The sequence below is a fragment of the Eptesicus fuscus genome, chromosome 7, assembly GCF_027574615.1.
Source record: "Eptesicus fuscus isolate TK198812 chromosome 7, DD_ASM_mEF_20220401, whole genome shotgun sequence".
Lineage (NCBI taxonomy): Eukaryota > Metazoa > Chordata > Mammalia > Chiroptera > Vespertilionidae > Eptesicus > Eptesicus fuscus.
The window spans coordinates 71,419,493-71,438,699 of record NC_072479.1 but is presented as its reverse complement, the minus strand read 5'-3'; the positions used below and the strand labels follow the sequence as shown (position 1 = coordinate 71,438,699).

Below are 19,207 nucleotides of genomic sequence, written 5' to 3'. Positions count from 1 at the left end.
ATGAGAAGAGTATGATATTAATCATTTGAATTGAAAAATAGAATTTTGTAATTCTGAGTTAAGCTTTTCCAAGAGGTAGTCTGAAGTGTACAAATACACTAGTAGAGAATTATTCACCTAAATATTTCATCTCTTATAGGCCAAGGTATGCAAATAATTTTTAAAAATTTCATATAATCTGAGGTCTCAACTTCAAAATATTTAGGCTGAAATATATGTGTAGATATTATGAACAGCCTAATAAAAAGGATTAAGTTAATAAAGTTAGGTACCCTGTCCTAACCGGTTTGGCTCAGTGGATAGAGCGACGGCCTGCGGACTGAAGGGTCCCAGGTTCGATTCCGGTCAAGGGCATGTACCTTGGTTGCTGGCACATCCCCAGTAGGGGGTGTGCAGGAGGCAGCTGATCGATGTTTCTCTCTCTCATCAATGTTTCTAACTCTCTATCCCTATCCCTTTCTCTCTGTAAAAAGTCAATAAAATATATTTTAAAAAATAAAAATAAAGTTAGGTACCCTACTGAAGGCATCCCCAGGCATAAGCCAAATAGGTCACTACAGTGTTCTCTGCAACTGAAAAGCAACACTTGGTGAGATCAGAACACCTAATAAATCTTAACATACAGGTATACTTCATCATCCGTCATCCAAAGGGCTGATCAGAATCTTATGTTTTGATTGCCAAAAAATCTGATCTTGCTATTTCAAGGAATTTCAGCTGGAAATCTTTCTTAATTTTTAAAATGAAAATCAATGCAAAGCAAGATTTTGCTTTGAAGAAATTCCTTTCATAGTTTTAATGAAATTAATTCCATTAACATTTCAATATAATTCATAGCAGCACAATTCACAATAGCTAAGATCAGGAAACAGCCCAAGTGCCCATCAGTAGATGAGTGGATAAAAAAGCTGTGGTACATTTATAACATGAAATACTATGCAGCAGTAAAAAGGATCACTTACCCTTTGAGACAGCATGGAGGGAACTGGAGAGTAATATGCTAAGCAAAATAAGCCAGTCAGAGAAAGACAAGTATCACATGTATGTGGAATCTAATGAACAAAATAAACCGATGAACAAATAGATCCAGGGACATAGAAGCATAGAACAGACTGCGGAACCTCCAAGGGAAGGCAGGGGAAGGTGGGTGGGTGGGAAGTGATCAACAAAAAACTTGTATGCATATATAGATGTATAACCCATGGTCACAGACAATAGGGTGGTAAAGGCCGGGGGCAGGGGACGGGGGGTGGAGGGTGGGCAGGCTAGAAGGGGTTATTGGGGAGAAAAGGGAACATATGTAATACTTGCAGCAATAAAGATTTTAAAATTTTAAGAGATACTTAACTGTTATAATCCTACAAGAAAGAAAATAATTCTAAATGGTTATTGTCTTTCCTCCCATTAAAAAAACAAAACCCCTAAAATTTGATGGAATTCTCTGACAAGCAGACTCACAGAACCAACAGTCTAATAAAAATAGCTAAAATTCTAATTCTCTCCAGTTAAAATTCCTTTTGAGAGATGCTCTATTAGTTTCTAGTCTTTCGTTGGAAATATCTGAAGAAATAAATATCATATTATTTGGAATTTTTTGGATCCAAATATGTTTCAAAGCCTGTTATGTCACCTGTATTAATCCATTAACTTTGTGGCTCTTAATGATAAACTGCATTTTAAACATTGATGCTTGTTATTTTCTGCAAAATACCATTCAACATAAGTTTTACTGCAAAGTTTTATCAGTATTTCTCCTCTCTATTACATTACTGTCCAAACTGTTTTCAAGAAACCATTTTACTTTAAAAAAAAAAAAATCCATTTGAAAAACTACAACTTGTGACAGCCTATCCTCTAAAAACCATGATTTTAAATCTAGCTTTTTAGCCTTGGCCTTGGTACTTACCCGGAATTTTTGTTTCCCTATTTTCCCAAGTGCTTTACACCATGGGGATTGGTTGATGATTCTTCTACTAACATTAAGTATTACAAAAGGAAACTGATGTTGGCACACATATTCCAAGTAAGTTTTTAATGGTACCTGAATGATCTCCCTCTCATTATTTTTAATCTTTTATAGTCTGAAAATTTTAAATCAAGTCTTAAATAGTAAGAAAGCCAGAACAGCACAATCTAATACAGAATCAACCACATTCAGGACATTCTGAATGCAAATACCTCTTGCATCCAGTTTGATAGTTTAACGGAAATCATTTAATATAACCTCTCAGATATGACATTATCTTGTTTTACTTAAATAGCTGCCTCACACTTTTATTTTATTTAGTTACCCTGTCGCCTACTCACCACAGCACATATAAAATATTCTATTTTCTTAATATTTTACAAACTGATAATTTTCATTATCAGTAGTGTATCTTTTTATTATGCACCCCGTTCCCACAGTATACCAACACAATATGATCAGATTAGAAAATTTAGCATCTTTTAAAAACATGTGCTTTTTTTCCCCCCTGTATTAAGTGCCCACCATACAATTTGTGAATGATTCCTGTTACATGTTATAGCACCTATGTACCTGCCCCTGTAAGAATTCACCTTGGTCTTTCATGACCCTGCCTTGAACAGTTAAAAAAGTCAATAGCCAGAGGTTAAAGAAAAGCAGTTACCTTCAAAAGACCAAACTATTGGATAAATGGTCTTGTCAATATGGCTTAACATTAATATGGCTATGGCATGTGAACCCATCCCTGTTTATCTTTATTAACAAGGTGACCTGATCACAACTTTTTAAAGTGTAGACTAGTTTTCCATATTTTATTCTGATATCATATTTTAAAAACAAAAGGACGCAGACATTAGCACTATTAATGCCTTTTTCTTTAGATGTGGTTTGACCTCTTTCCTTCAGGCTCTTCAAGGTCCGATTTCGACACTGCCCATTTGCTGTGAAAACATCAGAAGGGGTCATCTTCGAAGCAATATTCCAGTTGGACTTATTCACTGATTAGCTGCATAATTTCTTCTAAGACATTTGTAACAGACACAACATATATAGGATTTCAGTTTTTTCTCTTTTTTTTCTAGGTATGATTCCTGCGTTTCATTCTTTTTTTTTTTCCTTTTGAATATATTGCACAATATTTTATTATTAAAAAAGGTTTGATGTCTCAGGCAAAAAGTTTTTCTCCTTCACCTAGGAGGTGCTAATGTGTACTATTTTCTAAAAGAGGTAAGTGGTTGTCTGTGTGGCCATCCTCAAAGGGAACCTAGGGAGAAAAAGACCAGAGCATCAGTTTTACTCATCACACTAGTTCCTCTAAACAAGGCTTTACTGGGGACAATTTTTTTCTGGGCACCAAAAGATACTGTTTAGATTTAACAATGGTACTACGAGTTAGAGATCAGTACCATTTATATTATACCACTTACAGAATTGACGGGTTTATAGGATCCAAGTCTGAAACGACAGCAAATTATTTCAACTATAAATTTTCCAATTCCATGTAACATGCCTGTAATAAAAAAATGTTTTAATTAAATTATGCTATAATGTAATTTTTCCTAAATAATATAAAACTAAATTATAATGGTATAGATTAAGGAAGGAAAGAAAGTAGTTAGCTTTACTTCCACGGTTAAAAGTAATGACAGTTTAATTTTAAAACAAATGAATTTATTTTCAAAATCACAAGATCCAATGATTCATGAACTTGACAAAGCAATCTTTTCAAGAGTGCTTAATACATCTTCCACCCACATAATTTAAAAAAATAAATACCAGCACCACAAATTTAAATGCATTTAAATGAAGCAATGACAAAGACTTTTATAAGAAAAGCTAGTCATTCACATAAAAAATATAATTCAAAGTATATAAACTACTCAGTCCATGTAATACTCAACAGGGGTTGGGGATAAAGAAGGAACTATTTCCTTTCGCTATTTATTGTACTTAACTCTTACAATTCTGTAAGTAATTATCATCTTTGAGAGAACCCCATAATATCAGGGGGAAAAGGTCAAAATTATAAAAACACTGACTGAACTATCACATAGTTCAAAGTACCATAAGATATTATTTTACATATCATACAATTAAAAATACTTTAAACCAAATAGAAAATTTACATTTAAGTGTCTACTATTTCTAGGCATTTTCTCATCTAATTCTGCAACACACTTGCAAGTTAGAAACCATTAGTCCCTTTTTTATAGATGAGAAAACAAATTTCAGAAAAGGTAAATACTAAATTTTATACAAAGCTATCACTATGTAAATGGGAGAACTTGGATTCACTTCCAGGATCTGTCTAGCTCACTAAGTAATCTCCCTTAAATCACTGAATGCAGTGAATTTAGGTATGCTTAATCCATTAATTTTGGAGATTTGGAATGAGTCTTAAAAGAAAAAGTTCTTTAAATATCAAAACATGAAAAAGTGTGTTTATTTTTTGCCCCTTTTAATTACAAACATCCTAATTTCAGTGTTAGCAACAGTTTTAGAAATTAGACAAAAAAGGAATGAATCTTAACCTGTTGTTGAAAAGATTCCTCCAATGATACCACAGAGTCTTACAAAAAACTGCCAGAATGGCATATGTTCTTCAGTAACTGTCACCATAAGAGAACTGAGATCATATTTCATAAATATCCCAGAGAATCCATGGCTGCCTGCAGCATGGTTAATGACACGTTCCTAAAGGAAGGCAAAGGGAGAGATAGGAGGAGGAGGAAAACAGGATTTATATCAGGTGGTTACTTACATACAGTCAATATGAAACCCTACACCCCTACTATAGGAGAGGGACATCCAAATCTCTGCACGAATTGCCCCACTAGTCTAAGATCTTAAGAGACAATCAAATTGTTCTGTATTCTTTGTGTGGTTAGCTTTAGAAGCAATCAAAAGGAGAGAATTATTCTAATTTTCTTCTCTAAAAGGTCACTTAACATACAAATTTTCTGTTGAGCTCAAGAGCTTATAACTAACTATATGGGACATTCTTCATTGACCAAATCAATGAAAACTAAATTCTTATTTTGACATATTTTTTATATCTCTTTGCTAAGAATTTACAAAATAATCATTTACTTCCTATTATTTAAATGATCAGATTTAAAAACAAACAATTTCACTCTCTGCTGTTCATTTTAAATGACATAAGATATAGTACAGGAAAAAAACAGTGCTTTAATTTTAAAGATATCAATATTTGGTTTAAACTGGTTCAGTGTTTAAAAATTTCTTTTCTTGAAAGAAATGAAACTAAAATTATAAACCTACCACACTGCACACTAAGAAAATATTCTATTTCATTCCATTATGTTTACACTTCAAAATCAAGTTTGCAAACTTTCTAAAACATTTCTATTATAGCTCAAAACAACTATGCTATCACAGTACTTTGTTATGACTTTTATGTCAGGCCCTACCTATTTTGACTAAGCTACAACTAAACTGCAAGATTTAGAATAACAAGGTAAGTTAAAACAATTTTATGTGGACATTACAAAAACCTTTCCCCTATTAACACAATAGAGCCTTTTAAAGCCATTGTTAAACTTTCCAATAAAGTGACTTCATCTTAAAGCCCTGATTAAGTTCAGCCATGCCAAAATATACTCTCACCACCTCTATGGATGAAAGATATTTCAGGGATTGATCAGACTGTCCTTGGAACAAAAGTCTAATAATGATCCCCTTTGGGTTGCAGGACCAATGAAGGCCAGTCCTCCCCATTTCTGTCCTCCTCATCCTCCACTTGACCAACTCCAGGTACTCCTTTTGAGTTTTTTGTTTTTTAAGTGAAACAACTGTTTTTAGTCATCTTATGGGCACAAACATACTCTGCAATGGTCAAATGCTCTGGGATTCTATTTTTTATTTTATTTAATTCTTTTATTTAAAATAGAGGCCTGGTGCACGAAATTTTGTGCACTGGGGGGGGAAGGGGGTCCCCCTCAGCCCGGCCTGTGCCACTCGCAGTCTGGGACTCCTTGGGGGATATCGCCTGCTGGCTTAAGCGGGCCTATGCCAGCAGGCGGACATCCCTTTCGCAGTCCAGGATATCTCACTCCTTACCGCCCGCCTGTAGCAGAGGTGGGAGAGGCTCCTGCCACTGCCGCTGCGCTTGCCAACCGTGAGCCCAGCTTCTGGCTGAGCGACACTCCCCCTATGGGAGTGCACTGACCACCAGCGGGCAGCTCCTGCACTGAGTGTCTGCCCCCTGGTGGTCAGTGCACATCATAGAGACCAGTCATTCTGCCGTTTGGTCGATTTGCATATTAGGGTTTTATTATATAGGATACATTATGGACATAATTTCATATTGGTATACAGTTATGTTTTTTCTCTCTCTTTTTTTAAAGTTGCATGTTCCTCAAATGTGGATGTACCACTTGAGTTGTTTCTAGTATTCTACAAATAACACAAAGAATACACTCATACACACATCATTGTGATATTTTTTTCTACTTTTATCCTTGTATTCAACTCCTAGAACTGGGATTACTGAGTCATTTTATAGATACTGCCAGATTCCCTTCCTTAGAGACTATGCTGTTTTGCATTACCTTAGCAATGATGTGTGCCTATTTTCCCCAAAGCCCGGCCACTGTGTAGACTGACATCAGGTGGTGCCAATCTTAGTGAGAAATGGTATCTCCCCGCCCATACAGAAATGCAGAAAAGCACAATATACAGATAGTCCTTGGGTTACGTCAGACTTGACTTACGTCGTTTCGTGGTTACGTTGCCATCTCCCATTCACAGTATTTATAAAAAAAAAAAAAGTTCTGTCATTTTGACGTATGTACAAATGTGCTTTATGTTTTTTATTTATTTACCACAAAGTTCAGGAATTGTTATCTTTCTTTTAAATTTTTTTTTACTGTTTCACTTCATTACTGCTGTGTATGTGCTCTATGTGAGTGACGTAGGTGCTTATGTAGGTGGGTTCCGACTTACAGCGAAAATCGTGTTACATCACACCATAGGAACAGATCTCTGATGTAACCCAAGGACTGCCTATATACTTGTGTACACTTTACCTAGTTTCTCTTTCTGTATACGCCCCCCCCACACACACACACAGAGTTATTATACCAGTACATACTTGATTGCTCCCCTGAGCCATGTGAAAAGTTTTAAACACATGACACCTGACCCCTAAAATCTTCAGTATTTAATCTAAGAATAAGGAAAATTCTACAAGTATTAAGGACAAAGCCATCACAAAGTATAAGACTATTAAAAGAAAACTCCATCTCGAGAAAAGCCTTAGAAGTCTTCTGAATACTAGTATTTGAATATTTACCATTCTTAAACGCAATAAGAAAACATGATTCCAGAATAAGTGAGAAATATTAAACTGTCCAATTCCAGCACTCTGATCCTCACTGTCATATTTATTTATAAGGCCAATGCACCCTAAGGTTGCAGAACATTTGTCTTCTTAAGTAGACAAAGCACAAGTTAGGAAGGCAAACCCTCAAAATCTTTTATCTGAGCCACAATAAGAATGCATGACCAAGGTTAGATACATTAACTAAAAAAGAAGTAACACAGAAATCAGAGAATCTGCCAGCAAATAAGAAAATTGTTTATACCAATACATGAAAAAACATTACAAAATTAAGATATTAAGACTGAAATAATTAATGCCATCAATTTAATAACTTTGAGTTAATTGAATACAAAACCTTCCAGATTTAAGAAACAAACAAACAACTTCTTTTCTTTCACTAGAACATATTAACACCCATTTCTGGTATTTTATTGTCTTAAAATATTAATGCATTTCAAATTTTCAACAAATTTAAAAGGGGGCGGGCACCAACTGAAACTACAACCTTATTTTGTAGCAGGAGGAATATAAAATGCTAAAAAAATCATTTTATTAATTGGATTTAACTTACCCTTTCTGTCACAGAAAACTGATGGGTTTCTGCTGAAATTTTGTATGTATGCAGTTTTGTTGGCACAACTGTAATGAAATATTGGAACATCTGGTTGTCTAGAATAAAAACAAATTGTGTTTTTTTCCATCAATCCAGTAGCAACAAAACTACTGCCAAACATATCCTCCTTCTATTAAATACACTAATCAGAAATTTAATGCTACTTGTGACTTAATGCCTAACAAAAAATAATTTTAAAAGACTAAATGAAATCAATAAATACTTGATAAAATAATTTCTCAGTAAGCATATTTCAAATAGTCACATACACATCTTTTATAAGACATTTAAAAGGATGAACTAGTCACTTAGATATCTTTGTAATCATTACCATCCTTATATCAAACTAGAGGCCCAGTGCACGAAATTCGTGCATGGGGTGGGAGTGTCGCTTAGCCCAGCCTGCACCCTCTCCAATCTGGGACCCCCTCGAGGGATGACATCCCTCTCATAATCCAGGACTGCTGGCTCCCAACTGCTTGCCTTCCTGCCTTCCTGATTGCCCCTAATCGCTTCTGCCTGCCAGCCTGATCACCCCCCAAACACTGCCCTGCCAGCCTGATTGATGCCTAACTGCCCTCCCCTGCAGGCCTGGTCCCCCGACAACTGCTCTCCCCTGCAGGCCTGGGTCCCTCCCAATTGCCCTTCCCTGCAGGCCTGGTCACCCCCAACTTCCCTCCTCTGCTGGCCTGGTCACCCCTAACTGCCCTCCCCTGCAGGCTTGATTGCCCCCAACTGCCCTCCCTTGCAGGCCTGGTCCCTCCTAACTGCCCTCCCCTGCTGGCCATCTTGTGGTGGCCATCTTGTGTCCACATGGGGGCAGACATCTTTGACCACATGGGGGCAGCTATCTTGTGTATTGGAGTGATGGTCAATTTGCACATTACTCTTTTATTAGATAGGATATGAAAAATAAAAGCATTCCTTTACAGTACAGAAACTAGTAAGAATAAAGTTACAATACTATAACCATCACAAGACATATTTTCAGTTTCTACTAATATCTTAAGATATGTAAGTAAACCAACATTGAATTAGCTATCCTTTGGTTAAATGTAAGGAAATTGATACCACAGCAGAAACTAAGTAAAGGAACTATTCAATGATGGCCTGGGGTTATTGTGTAATCAAAAGGATCATATTTATATAGTCACTAGAGGCCCAGTGCACAAATTCATGCACGGGTGGGTCCCTCAGCCTGGCTGGCAATTGGGGATGCAGGAGGTTGGCCGGCCGGGGGGAGGGGCTGCGGGAGATTGGCTGTGGGAGCACACTGACCACCAGGAGGCAGCTCCTGCACTGAGCATCTGTCCCCTGGTGGTCAGTGTGCAACATAGTGAACAGTCGTTCGGTTGCTTAGGCTTTTATATATATAGATTAGGAATGTCTAGGTTTAATACAAGTCATAAATACCATTATATTAGTAATTATTAATTCTAAACAATTAACAGTTCACATAGTACAAAACATTAATTCTCTAGGTCTATCCTATATAATAAAAGCATAATATGCTAATTAGACCAGACAGCCAAACGACCTTTCAGACATCCTTCAGGATGAAGCTGGGGCTGCAAGGGAAGCCCGGGTCCCTGCCGGCAGCCAGAGGGAAGCTGGTGCCAGCAGTCAGGGGAAGGAAGGACTACTCTCGCACAAATTTCATGCATCGGGCCTCTAGTATTCTATAAAATTCATGGATTAGTTTTGCCTATTCTAGAATTTCATATAAATGGAAGTATACAGTATATACTTTTGTGTGTCTAGTTGTTTTCTTTGCTCAGCATAAATGAATTTTTATTTCTACCAACCCAATGTCTGTCTCTTATCTTAGTCTAATTCTGAATAGGGGAGGGAAGGGTGAAACTTTAGATAGGAGGGAGAGAGGTATGTATAATGGTTTCTTCACACACTAGCATTAAACTAGTTTCTAACATAATAAATCAAAGCTTGTTTCAATGTCACCACATATTTCTCTTACTACTTGTACCACACTAACTTTAAAAAATAAAGTTTTTTGCCGAAACCGGTTTGGCTCAGTGGATAGAGCGTCGGTCTGTGGACTGAAAGGTCCCAGGTTCGATTCTGGTCAAGGGCATGTACATTGGTTGCGGGCACATCCCCGGTGGGGGCTGTGCAGGAGGCAGCTGGTCGATGTTTCTCTCTCATCGATGTTTCTAGCTCTCTATCCCTCTCCCTTTCTCTCTGTGAAAAATCAATAAAATATATTTTTTAAAAAAATAAAATAAAGTTTTTTTTTTTTTACCAGTTCTCCTATTATTAATTTCAATATAATATCCTAAATATTATCATAGAAAATAATAGGGTAAAAGGGTGTCAACTTTGTCTACCACCAGTAGATAGCATATCAACTGTGGATGGTCTTCAGTTTAATCTTTTAGCTTGTTCTTTGATATAAGGTGAGTTGCTCATTCTGTGCTTAGATTTAGGTGTTTTACAAATAAACTCTATCATGTCATACAGAGAGCAAGCTGAAAGTTATAGGAGAAAAAGGTGTTTAGGCATTAAGTATTCATGACAAAAGTTGAAACTGAGAGTGGTGAGGCAATAACTAATTACCTCACTTACATATGGGTGAGATAATTAGACTTGAGGGTAAAAATGAAGGACAAAGGGAATCTCTCCACAAGCTGGAGTGAAGTCTCAATGCAATAAATAACAAACCATGGTCAAAGAAATATGACAGGAAAAACTGTAATCCTTTTAACCTGTGGCCAGACAACTACTGAAGATCTATTTGTCTAATGTTAATTCAAGAAAGGGCTACAGGTTTGTTAAATAACTTATTGCCAGTCTGGGGGATGGGAGGCAGGTGGGGTGCAGTTGAATGAAATGTTGCTGCAAGCTACAAATTGTCCCAAAGGTTTTAGATATATTCAAATCTGCATAGTTTTAAAGGTGTATCTGTTAAGTAATCCCTCAAAATTTCAGGAGAACATTAAGGAGGAGGTGGTTACCTGAACATAATAGACTTCTAATGCTAACTTTTTATCCTTTTTGGAAAAAGAGGCCCAGCAGAACATATGTTAGGAGGAGAAGAGTATATCTGCATTAAAGCTTTGAATAACTTACTGACACTCATCTAGTGGCATTTTATAACATAACCCTAAATACCAACTAGTCTTTTGAATTTAGGAACAAGTAGACTTAAAAAAAGCCTTTTGAAAATTAATGTTTATATTTAGAACCACTTCTGTACAAAAATTAATTGTTCATTTTAGCATCATGAAGCACAGTATTAACCAACTTGTTTTCAAATGAACATTTTTAAAGTAATAATTAATGCATTTTGGTATATAATGAACATATACTTAGATTAAAAATTAGATTATAAGAGTTTATAATTTCTAATCACACATTTCCAAATTCAGTACACTCAAGGATCCTTAAGTGAAAACATTCTCATACAAATATAAAATACTTCTGAAGGTAAGTCAGTATTTTAAGTAAAACATCTTTAATGTATCTGATTATAACACTATGCTAAGCGTAATATACTGAAAAGAATATTAATAAAATTCTTTGAATTAATAAAAAATGAAATCCTTAATTTGTTTTGCAAATATTTGAATTCTTGCTAGTATAGGAAGCTTTAGATGTCCTTAAAAGGTCCTAAAAGTGGGGCATGTCATACAATATGACTATTTAAGAAGAGGAAAGGGAACTAAAACCATCAGGAAGCTCAAGAGATTACTTGCTACAAAAGTTAAAAACATAATAACTATGCCGAAACCGGTTTGGCTCAGTGGATAGAGCGTCGGCCTGCGGACTGAAGGGTCCCAGGTTTGATTCCAGTCAAGGGCATGTACCTTGGTTGTGGGCACATCCCCAGTGGGGAGTGTGCAGAAGGCAGCTGATCGATGTTTCTCTCTCATCGATGTTTCTGACTCTCTATCCCTCTCCCTTCCTCTCTGTAAAAAATCAATAAAATATATTAAAAAACAAAACAAAAAACATAATAACTAGAGGCCCCGTGCACGAAATTCACGCATGGGCGGAGGGGTGTCCCTCAACCCAGCCTGCACCCTCTCTTAATCTGGGACCCCTCAGGGGATGTCCGACTGCCTCTCACAATCCGGGACCGCTGGCTCCTAACCGCTCGCCTACCTGCCTGCCAGCCTGATAGCCCCCTAACTGCTTCCCTGCCGACCTGATAGCTCCCAACTGCCCTCCCCTGCCGGCCTGATCACACCCAACTGCCCTCTCCTGCTGGCCTGATCACGCCCAACTGCACTTCCCTGCTGGCCAGATCGCCCCCAAATACCCTCCCCTGTTGGCCTGATCACCAATAACTACCCTCCCCTGCCAGCCTGATCACCCACAACTGCCCTCCCCTGCTGGCCTGATCGCCCACAACTTCCCTCCCATGCTGCCACCTGCCTCTTCCTCCAGGACCCGCCTCCTCCACACGAGGCGGCAGAGACGCTGGGACCAGCAGAGACGCTGGGACCGGCCTCCTTCACGCTGCGCTGAGCTGCAGGACCCCCAGGCCTCACCGTGCAGAGCGGCCGCCGGGCCCCGCCTCCACTGTGCACGCAGCCATCTTATGATGACGTCGTGCAAGGGTGTGACGCCATGTAGGCTTTTATTATATAGTATAATAATAATAATCCACCCATATTTAAATAAACTTAAATTTTAAGTGGAAAAGAAGGTTAGAACAGTAACAAAAGGTACCTGTGCTATAATGTACAACAAGCGTGTCAAACTCATGGCCCGCATGTGGCCCAGCCAATATAATGGTATGTAAGAAATATTTTAATAAAAATTTCATAACGTAATTTTTTCAAGAACCTGTTATACATAATTATTAATAATGAACTATAATGTTCGCTAATGACTGATTACTATAAACATGTTGCATTCATTTCCCTTACACGCCTTATGTGCAGGCGCACCATTTCTCTCCACTAATACTAGCAGCAAATATTTTAGCAGCTGACTGCCAAGCCATTAGTCTTGGACTAACTTGTTTGGTGTGCACACAGGAAATATTTCGCTTTCGGAGAGCAAGGAAAATAGGCTTATTTGCGTTACACTTATTAATTTGTGCAGTTATTCAGTGTCTGGTAAATTAATGATCAAGAAAAAATATTTTTATTAAAATGGTCTATTATTTTATGTTAACAATTACTCATTTATTTCAGCCCTTTGTATTCAACATGTCTCTATCGAAATAAACCTATGTTTCTATGAAAATTGAAGCTTTTGTTTTTGCGGCCCACATAAACTTAAATCTTGTTTATTTGGCCCATGTTAGCCTTTGAGTTTGACATGCTTGATGTACAACTTCTATCTGTGTTGATAACCAAACCATTCTAGAATAACTGTAGGTTTCTGATGCCTACAAAATTCTGCAGAGAGGTTTCCATAGCGGTAAATATGCATTTTAGAACTATGAACCTATACCAAGAAGAAAATTCTTCTTAGAATGTTGAAACTTCCTTTTTTTCTCATTCTTTCTTTAGTGAATATGGGAAAGCAGTTATGCCCTATTAAAACATTTATCTTTCATATATTTAGAGAGTTTTTAAGTTCTACTCCTCTAGCCTACATTAAATTCTAATTTTTTACTCTGCTCTATGGCTCATTTTTTTTAACATTTTAAATATTATCCACTGGTAGGACAAAGTCTTTCCAGACACATCTCCAATTAAAGGTTATCAACCACTTAAACTACTTAAAAGATTTATCTGCTTATCTGTTACAAGTGGGTTAAGAGTATTATTAAAAATGTATTAATATTAAAGATATAAAAAAATTGCCTACATGCAAATTCCAACAATAAGTATTAAGTACTTACAATCTATAGCAATTTTTTCAGTTCCATCTAAAGGATTAATAATTCCTGGAACAAGCTCTCCAAATGACAAATGATCTATTCTGTGAGAAAAGTTGTATGCTGAGGCAAAAAATAAAATCAATTAAGTGGAGAATTATTATTATTTAAAACACATTACAGATGGCTTCACATTTTTATTTACTTTCAGATGAAAACATCTAAAATCTGCAGGTGTAATAAAATAGTATTTAAAACCACATTAACTTTGAGAAAAATGCATATAAATATCTGGGAATTAAATGCATAAAGTAAGTAAATTCTGGTAAAATGCTGTATCTCAAATTTCATGATTATATATAAATCAACGTCTAAGAAATAATATTACATCTAAGCCTGATAACCCCAAAATAAGTCTTTCCTGGTCTAATCACTATCTAGTAACAGAATTATGTTGTTGAAGCCACTGGGATGTCGTCCATGAATCCAAATAATTAACTGATCAGGTATATTTTTAATACCCTGCTATATAGGACCAAACAAATTTTATGACTTTATTACTTTTGTTCTCTAAAGCAGACATTAAAAACTAAGTTTCATGACAATCATTACAAGGAACTAACTTGAATACTGTATATGCCCATACTTAGATATTAAAATAAACTTGAAATATGTTTCCTTCATTATTTATAGAAATTAGCAGAAATGTGCACAAAGTAATACAAAGCACACTAGGCTGTCCTCCCTAACCTGGGCAACTTCTGAGTAATGACTAAACAGAAGACAGGAGTTTAAGGACAGGAGAAGATGGATTAGAGTCGGTAAATTTAATCATTTATTTTCTCCTATGGATATCTGTTTTCAAAACAGTCCACTTTCAAAGCCCTATCTTGCACCTGCAATAAAATAAACAAATAATCAAACAAAACACTTTTCTTTCAAGGACCTCTTCATGGAAAAATATTTCAGAAACTGCTTACAGTCATGGTTGACAAGTGCTGCCAAATGTGCATGACCTCGGGGATGTGGAATTGCCCTGAAAGGAGGAAAAAAGATTAAAGAAACTAAAGTAATTATTTAAATATATAACTAAATTAAAATCTGAAGAGGGATCTTATCTTTTCTAAGTTATATAATTTTCTTAACATAAAATAAGAACATACTTGGCCTATGATTTGTTAGTCTACTCATCTCAACAATTTAATAAACTGGGGATTGGCAAACTTTTTCTATAAAGATCCATATAGTAAATATTTTAAGCTTTGTGGACCAAGATACAAAATTGAAGATATTATGTAGTTAGGCACATAAATAAACTTTCAACTTCAAATAAGCATGGCTAATGTTTTACAGTAAAACTTATTTTTGGACACTGAAATTTGAATTTCATATATTTTTCATGTCCTATATTACTCCATATAAATTTCAGTGAAGGAAAGGTTATTGAAAATCAGAGGGCACTGGGGGGAGGCATTTTCAGTTGTCCTGGTCATTGGGGAGCTCTATTGGCATTTAGTGGACAGAGGCCAAGGAAGCAAGGCATCCTGCAAGGCGATGACAGTCTCACACAAAATAAAATTGTCCCACATCATGCAAAACCGTCCCACATCTTGCGTGACACTCTTAAAAGGTATTTACATAGGTGAAAAACCTATGTATAATGACCTGAGTCTAGAACTTAACTCCATTTATCTAAAAAAAGTACTTGGTTATAGTTTCAATATACACTAAATTTCCCAGGAAACAGAGGAAATGTTATTTTTGTTTTGTTCACAGTATTACAAAAGTTGTTCACTATTTCAGAGTATCAGTTCAACAATAGAAATACCATTCATGATATTTGAGTGGCCAACACATCTGTTTCAGTCTGCATTTGCAGCTGTTGTAATAAGACATGTAAGTGGCAAGCATCTGCCTACTTCACTGCCTTATCTAATGTAGTCATGCTCAACAATCTGCATATTGAAATAAATAGTTCTCCTTTATAATACAGTTGAAAATGATACTGTGCCTGAGAGGTAATGTGAGATCTTAAAAAAAAAAAATCAATATTGAATTTGACAAACCTATTACCAAAAAATTAGGAGTGGTTTATAGGATACTTCAGAGATGATAAGACACAAACCAGATGCTTTTCAATTTGGCCTCTCCTATTGCTGGAATGAGTTATCACATGAAGAGATAGGTGAAATTGGGAATGAAGGCTGTAATTATGGATACCCTTTCACAGTTAGCTTTGGAGTAGGATACTGTTTGTTAGGTTTGAAGTAGGATATTGTTTGTTTCCAAAAATACAATAAAACTTTCTGTATTTCTCTGAGCCAAGTAGTATTTGCCTGTATGATACCAAGAAATTCTAAGATTCCCAGCTATAGGTTGGGAATGGAGAGAATGAGTGGTGGCAACAGTAACAAAACAATAACAAAAATGGCCTGGCCTGTGTGGCTCAGTAGTTGGGTGTCAACCTGTGAACCAGGAGGTCATAGTTCAATGGCAGGTCAGGGCACATGCCTGGGTTGCGCTCGATCCCCAGTAGGGGGCGTGCAGGAGGCAGCTGATCAATGACTCTCTTTCATCATCGATGTTTCTATCTCTCTTCTCCCTTACTCTATGAAATCAATAACATATTTTTTAAAAAAAGAATGTTAAAAAGAATTGGACAACAAAGACAAAGAAATGTTTGATCTGATCACTATAAATACTGAAATAATTTTGCATAAAATTCTCATGCTGTCTCTAAATATATATACAACCTTCAGCCACTTTCTTTCCTGCTTTGTAACCTTTCCCTGAGCATAGATGTCTTTCTCTCCTTTATATATAAAATTGCTAATCATCCACTAGTTTGAATAGTTATGGTTATCCTCAATAAAGCCTCTGCTGACAAGCAAAGTAGGTCAGGTATCTTGTTATGTAGTTTCTTATCAACCATACTTCTCCTTTTTAGGTTCAATGCAACTATAATCATATAGTTATTAGTTCAATTAACTGTTTCAAGTTTGGATTCTCTCAGACTGTCAGTACCAAAAGGACAAAAACTCCCTTTTTTCACTGTTTCATTCTTAGTATCTAGCATGTTACTTTGCATATAACAAGTACTCAAAAAATGTCTTTTACAATGAAGAATTGTTCAGTTCTGCAACTCAAGACAAATAGAGGAAGGAAGGGAGAGAGAATCAGAGAATCCATTCAGAAATTTACCAAGTATTCATTGCATAACAGTTTCTGTGCAGGGTGCTGCTTATGAAGGCTGAAGATCTAATTTAACTTTTCCCAGACACTACTAATTTCTAACTATATCAAAATACCTGTCTCAAATTAGTTAGGATTTACACTTTGGTGACAATCACCAAAGAGAAAAACACCACCATCCAACAAAATGAGCAAATTAATGAAATGTCTAGGTAAGAACTTACAGGCTACTAAAACTTGGTAAGTAGGTTTTAATTCATATTGTACCTACAGCTCATTTACTTTAAACATATAAAATATGACATGACTATTTAACTTTATTTTGAAGTAGTATTAAAATTAGTAGTCTTCTCTATCCTGAAATTAAAGACCGGACAAATCTCAAGACATCAAAAATACAGATACAAAACATTTTAAGCTGTCTTTTAGTAGTTAATCATATAGTTATTTTAGCAAAGAATTTACTTTTAACAAACTGACAACTTGTCTAAAGTATTTTCAGTAGGTGAAAAGAACATACTTGCCCACAGTTATGTGAAAATTCCCCGCTACTTTATTGACATATAGATGACCATGAATTCTGCAAGCATCGGGAGGCTGTGATAAATCATCTTCCCTATTATAACAAGATATGCTAGGATTATTTATAGCACATACAAAATTGTCACCAGTATTGATCTGTAAGGATCAATTTTCAGGTAATGTTCTAAATGTCAAAAGTGGAAAAGCAGTTTTTTGAGGTCTGTACATTTATAAAAGAGCATATATCTATGAAATAGAAAAAAATTACATAATTATTATTTACATATTACATTTACACAAATCTAAAATTCCATGGTTCTTCAAATCTAACCAAAGGAGTAAGTCCCATGATAGAAGAAAGATTAAAAGTAAAGAATCAGTCCAACAAAGACATACTTTCATCATCTGTTTTTGGTACTTAAGAGGATAGGGGAGGATGGGACTATAAATGAGGTAAGGGAAAGGTATGCCATCTAAGTTCAAATAGACAATGACATTTTCTTTCTAAGCAAATGTAAAACCTTTTTAATAGTTTTAGATTTAAATGATCATTTCATGATTATAACATTTCCAACTATCAGTTATTCTAACCTATAAAAAAAAGTAAGTTAAAAAACTCCACAAAATTCCTAATCAAAATTCATATATCCTCATAATATGAAATGCAATTAATTTGTTCTTAAAACATAACAATTTTATATAGAGGTATACCATGCACACATAAAAGAGAAAAATTAAATTAAATGAAATACAGTGAACACTTAAACAACGCAAGTGTCAGGAGTACTGAAATTCACATATAACTTTTGATTCCACCAAAACTTAACACAGTTGTCCCTTAGTATCTGTAGGGGATTGGTTCTAGGGTACCAAAATTCGGGAATGCTCAAGTACCCTATATAAAATGGCATAGCATACAGTTAGCCCTCCACACCTGTGGAGTCCCAACCACGGATGGAAAACAGTACAGGTTATTGAAATAAATCTGTGTATAAGTGGACCTGAGCAGTTCAAACCATGTAGTTCAAGGATCAATTATATTTGTGATAATCCTGATCAGTATCATAGACTATAACTTTAAGAGTAAAAGGACATCTTAATCATATAGAATGATTACATTTTCTCCGAGAAATATGAGATCCAGAGAACTAAATCAATGCTAAAATGATGTCAAAGTAAGTACATTAATAAATAGTTGCACATTTAAAATATACACCTCACCTTAGTGGGAGTGCTGTTGAACTATTAAAAGCATCAACAAAATGAAGACAACCCACTGAATGGAAGAACATATTCACCAATACATCTGATAAGGGCTTAATATCCAAAATTTATAAGGAACTTATACAACTCAACAACAAAAAAACATAATCCAATTGAAGAACCTGAATAAACACTTCTCCAAAGAGGACAGACGTACAGATGACCAATAGACATATGAAAGGATGCTCAATGTCACTAATCATCAGGGAGATGCAAATTAACTACAATAAGGTACCGCCTCACACCTGTCAGAATGGCTATCATTAATAAATCAACTAACAAGTGCTGGTGAGAATGTAGAGAAAAGGAAACCCTAGTGCACTGTTGGTGGGAATGCAAATTGGTGCAGGTACTGTGGAAAGCAGTATGGAGTTACCCCAAAAAATTAATAATGGAACTGCCTTATGACTAACAATTCCACTTCTGGAAATATATCTGAAAAAAACCAAAACATTAATTCAAAAGAATATATGCACCCCTATACAATGCAGTATTATTTACAATAGGCAATAT

At 35.8% G+C, this 19,207-nt stretch overlaps 1 protein-coding gene across 1 annotated transcript in view; it reads right to left on the bottom strand.

Moving 5' to 3' along the window:
* Positions 1-1,607: 1,607 nt before the first annotated feature.
* Positions 1,608-19,207, bottom strand: part of ERGIC2 (ERGIC and golgi 2) — a 37,084-nt gene continuing 19,484 nt past the window's right edge. Inside the window, exons 8-14 of the mRNA XM_028144114.2 lie at positions 17,430-17,525; positions 14,698-14,753; positions 13,742-13,840; positions 7,882-7,979; positions 4,498-4,660; positions 3,394-3,476; positions 1,608-3,230 (exon numbers count right to left, since the gene is read on the bottom strand). Of these exons, the coding sequence (XP_027999915.1) occupies positions 3,168-3,230; positions 3,394-3,476; positions 4,498-4,660; positions 7,882-7,979; positions 13,742-13,840; positions 14,698-14,753; positions 17,430-17,525 (658 nt within the window). The 3' untranslated portion in view covers positions 1,608-3,167. The remainder of the gene's footprint in view (positions 3,231-3,393; positions 3,477-4,497; positions 4,661-7,881; positions 7,980-13,741; positions 13,841-14,697; positions 14,754-17,429; positions 17,526-19,207) is intronic.